The 5,024-nt window shown below is 61.8% G+C and overlaps 1 protein-coding gene across 2 annotated transcripts in view; it reads right to left on the bottom strand.

Moving 5' to 3' along the window:
• The window catches only part of ZC3H3 (zinc finger CCCH-type containing 3), a gene marked incomplete at its 5' end in the record, with an annotated part of 65,962 nt that overhangs the window by 10,203 nt on the left and 50,735 nt on the right, over positions 1–5,024 (bottom strand). For both annotated transcript variants that reach the window (XM_027773291.1, XM_027773292.1), the window contains 1 exon segment: positions 3,727–3,858. In XM_027773291.1, the coding sequence (XP_027629092.1) occupies positions 3,727–3,858 (132 nt within the window).

The raw sequence follows: 5,024 nt of genomic DNA, 5'->3' as shown, positions 1-5,024 counted from the left end.
CCACGGCAACCCCCCTCCCAAAGCCGACAGAGACGCCGTGCGGCGCTACGCAGGCTCGTCCATCAGCCCGCACGGCCGTCATACTCCCAATAGCTCCGCAGACACTGTTGTGCCCCCCAACAAGCGACCAATGAAACGTGGCCCAGGCAGAAGGTGCTGACCACGCCCTAGTGACAGGGCGGCCCCTCGGGCCAGCACACCGCCACGCTGCCACACATGTGGAGGATGCACAGCACAGATCCACGGGTGCAGTGCCCACAGGGGGGCGCCACGGGGACAGAGGTCAGAGTTCCAGCTGCAGCAACAGCAAGAGGTGGGGCGGGGGCTGTAGGCCACGGGAACTCACTGAGCCACCCAAGTACACGCCTGCAGTGGGGTCTGCACCGCAAAGACCTCATGGAATGTTGCATTTTAAGTTTTTTTTGCCATAGGACGCATACTCTCCTCGGAGAGAAACAGTGAGACAGAGAGAGGGAAGTGGGAAATCACCTCCTGGGGATGGCCACGCCACAATCCCTTCTCCTCCATCCTCCCCTTGGAGTTCTGGGCATGCCCACGCGTCTGGCGTGATTCTCAAGCTCGGGGGTTTGAGACTTAAACCACAGCTGGCCGCGTGGGGGTGCAGCGTCTTCACCAGCATGCTGCCTGCCGGCCCCAGCACTGCTGATTCTAAGCAGCAATACAAATCAAAGAAGGAGTAGATTAGGATGCACTCCGGAAGGGGCCAGCAGGTGGTGTAAGGGTTACATGCTGGACTCCTACAGAGTCAACCATGGTTCAAGTCCTGGACCCAACGGCCTGAAATTCCTGCCAGTTGCAAGAGGAGAATGGAGAAGGTATTGCAGTGTGGCCAGCCCCTCGGGGAACGACTTCTTGCTCTCTGTCTCTGTGTCTCCTCTAGTACACGTGCCCTACAGCAAAAAATCTTTAAGGAAAAAGACTTTGGAAGGAAAGGGCTCCCTACACAAAGAAAGCGTGAGCCCCTCTGCACTTCACATGGCACCAAACGGACACCAACTCACACACACGCCTGTGGGCCAGGCTGCAGGACACACACCGCCCCTCTAGCCACCCCACCCCGCACAAAGCAGATGCGGCCCAGAGGACCAGTCACCGTGCAGGTGCAGGAGGCTCTCGGTAACCCTGGGCAACAGGCACCCTTGGACCAACCCGCAGAGGGCGAGCCTCAGCATGGGAAAGGGAAGGACATCCCCCAGAACACACAGGAGTCCACCTGAGGGAGCTGCCACGGCCAGGGGGCGGGGCTCAGGAGACTCAGCTCACCGCTGGGGGCTAAGACCCCACACCCCGCCAGGGCCCTTCCCCACCAGGCGGCACTGTGCACAGGCAGGGTGGTGGGGGCGGGAGGCAGGTGCAGAAGGGCCAGGCTTCAGCGGGAAGGCCATGGTGCACCTGCCGGTAGGGACGAAGGCAGTGCGGTCACCTCTGCTGCATGCCTAGCGTGTGGATGCGCACACACCTGTAAGCACCAAGCACATGCATACATACCAAACACACATGTACGCATGTGCAGACCTGTGCGCACCGAGCAATCTGCACACACCAAGCAATCTGCACACACCACACAATGCACCAAGCAAACACATGTGCATATGCCAGACACACATTTGTATGCACTCACAGTGAACGCCATAAACCCACATCAACACACACTTACATGTGTGCACACGTATATGAAACCACATGATGCACCCGACATGTGCACACACGTACACATATTTAATGGACACCCCAACATACGCACGTACATGTGCACACACACAGAGATGCCCCCAACTCTGCAGAGGGTGGGGGCACCGGCCGCACATGCCCGGCTGGAAGGAGCACACCCGGCACCAGACGAAGGGACCGGCCCCCACAGAGGAGTGACTGTCCCTGCCCCTGGGAAGCAAGGAGCTCGGTGAAGGTTGCCGTCCCAGGAACGGGAGCCGGCTCTCGGGGCCTCCTGCTGGCCAGGCTGGGCACTGCAGATCACAAGGCACGGTGCCAGCACAGGGAAGGAGGCAGGGACGACAGACTGCAGACTAAGGCTGGCGAGACCAGCAGGCGAAGGTCGGGGTTCTAGTCCAAGAAAGCCCGTGCTGCTGAGCAGGCTGTGGGCGACGGCTTGGTGTCAGCATACGCGCTGAGTGGTCAGTGGCGGGCCAGCAGCAGGACCATGAGAAACAGCCCCACAGGGATGCTCTGGACTCACTGCAAGGCCGGCGGAGCAGACCCCAGGGGGAGGGCGCCCACAAGGCCAGTGCCGATCTGTCCCGGAGCCTGGGGACTGGCTGGGCCCGCGGGCGGGGGCCGCACTGGGAGAGGCAGACATCTGAGCCACAGGCCCCTGGTGCCTTGTGGTCCCCGCAAGGGGAAGGAGCAGAGATTTACTCCCAGCCTAAATTATTCACAAGAAAAGGGAATGCGCCTCTTTAACAAGCCATCGCTTTATGAAGCAAGGTTAACAATCTCACTTGATGCAGTGGAATATTACAAACTCTCTGGGGCCCATTCGAGGACTTCTACTTCAGGCGCAAGGAGACGACTCAGCACTTTTTATATTATTTAGAGAATAAAGTTAACCCTCCCAGGCCCAGGCTGCTGCTCTCCTCCCGGATCTGGCCCGCTCAGCGCTTTCCCATATATAATTACAAGCTGCTATCCATCACGCCACAGCCACGCAGCGCTGACACGCCGAAAGGGACGCAGTAAGCACTTCCACTAACGGCACTCTGATGCCTGCATCTGAACCAGAGTAGTTACAGTAATCGCCCCTGGCCAGACCCCGCCTCCCAGGAAGGGCTTCCCTTTTCTAGGTGACGTGCCACTCCTGGTCAGGCCCCAGGGCAGCACTGCTGCAGCCCTGGCCTGGAGGCAGGAGGGGCGGGCTGGCTCCAGGCACCTGCTGCCCGCTGCCCGGTGTTTCTCTTGGAAGTGGACGTCAGGTCACCTGGGAGGGGTGGACAGGATGGGAGGGAAGGTGCAGGAAGGGCCTGGCCAACTGTAGAGGGCTGCCTGGGGGAGAGGGAACTCCCTGGGGCCAGGCCTTGTGCCTCACCCCTGAGTAACAGCTCGCTCTCAAGGTGCCAGGACTGAAATTTCTCCAGCCCAGGGAGCAGCCACAGGTGGGAGGCTGGGGGGGTCTCCCAGACCCAGGGGCTGCTGGGAACACCAAGGCCCTGGCCCCCTCCAGCTCGCCCTATGTCTGCTGGGCAGCCGCAGCACTGGGGAGGAGGCCTCTGCACAGCTGGGCCGGGGCCAGCAAAGGCAGGGTGCACGGCTCCTGGGAGCCCACAAAGGCCCAGCCATACAACCTGCCACAGCTATGGCCCGGGGAGGGGAGAGGCACACGAGCCCTCGAGACCCCTGCCGCATACCTCGTATACCCTAGATACAGCTAGTTCACCCCAACCTTGCTGGGCCCTGCAGGGTGCCCCCTGGGCTCTGCCCAGCCTGCCCATTTCTGGCAGGCCCCCACCGCCACCTGCTGTGCCCTGTGGCCTCCAACACCCCATGGCCCACCGCCTCCCACCAGCCCGACCACTTGCTCTCGCCGCCAGGCCAGTGGATCAGTCTCAGTCACCCCTTGCCGCACCCACGGGCCCTCGGTCCCCCACCGGCCCTGGAGTGGTCTGCCTCTGGGCAAGTCCCAGGCCAGGGAGGCACCAGCCAGGTTGGTGGAAGGCCCAGTGCAGGGAGCTGCCCGCCCGCAGGCCACCTCACCTTTGCCCCCAGGGGGCAGTAGCCTCTGAGGAAGTCATGGCAGACCTCGGCCTTCCGGGACACGTACACGTGGCTGTAGGGGCAGTCGCTGCTGCTGCAGACCCCCTTCAGGAAGTAGGAGCACACGGGCATCTGGGGGGACAGGCAGTGAGGCTGGTGGCCATGCCTCGGGTCCACCTTCCCCCTGGGAGCAAGCATGCCCAGGGCCAGGTGCCAGCCACACAGGTGCACAGGGGACGGCAGTCTGCGGCTGCGGGAGCGGAGTACAGGGCCTGTCCGGGCAACCTGCCCCCGCCGTCCCAGCAGTGTGTGCGGAGCTGCTGCGGCTGAGGCCACCCTGTGTCCGGGGCCAGGAGCAGGGGGCAGCGGGTTCCAGAGCATGAACCCGGGGCTCGGTTTCCCTCAGCTGAGGGTGGGCAGGAGAGTAGGCCAGCAACCACCGGACACCCACCAGAGGGCTCTCCAACCACCCGAAATGTGGGCTCCAAGGGGCGGAAGTTGCCCTGTAGCAGGCTGGCACCATGGAGGTTGGCATGTCTACACTGTGCTTCCTGCTTACAGGCACCCAGGGCCAGCTACCGGCAGGGGCCTCAGGGTCCTGCTGCCCCCCAGAGGCTTTAAGAAGACACTTGGGGGGCAGGAAGGGGAGAGGTCAGAAGAGAGGCTGAGGCCCAGAGCAGCGGGCAGCTGAGAGGGAAGGCGGGAGAGGGTGGGAAACAAAGGGTGGTTTAACGAGCAGAGTTTATTTTTAATTGTCTTTTAACTGCAGCCGCAGAGGGGAGAGGGGCTGGCCGGAGGGGCTGGCGATGGAGCGGCAGAGAAGACTCCCTTAATGTGGTTTTTGATATAGAGCCCAAATTAGCTCTAATAAAAAGGGATAATAAAGCCGGCTCTCACACCCAGCGCAGCTCCTCCTGGCTGTCAGAGCGGCCGTTATCGAGAGGAAACTGCGCTCTCATTTCAATTAACCTTGTTTGCACCCCGCCACGTCCACACAAATAACAATAACATTAATTCAGGGCGCTGGTGCGGGGCATCCGCATTAGACAGCTTGGCACACGCACCGGCTTTGGAGCTGGAGCTAATGAACCCGCGCACGGTCTCCAAACTGCTCACCACAGACTTTCGAGGCTCTACCAGGGAGAAAACGCTGATCCCCCAAGTCCCTCAAGGAGAAAGCTGTCGCAGCGGCAGTACCGCCAGCTCGCAGCCCCACCTGGGCCGGTGGCCAACCAGCAGCTGCGGACACACGGCCTCGGACCCCGACCCCCGAACGCCAGCCCCTCTGGGCAGACGCG

The sequence above is a fragment of the Tupaia chinensis genome, unplaced genomic scaffold, assembly GCF_000334495.1.
Source record: "Tupaia chinensis unplaced genomic scaffold, TupChi_1.0 Scaffold000335_1, whole genome shotgun sequence".
In the NCBI taxonomy this organism is placed as follows: domain Eukaryota; kingdom Metazoa; phylum Chordata; class Mammalia; order Scandentia; family Tupaiidae; genus Tupaia; species Tupaia belangeri.
This window is presented reverse-complemented; position numbering and strand designations above follow the sequence as displayed.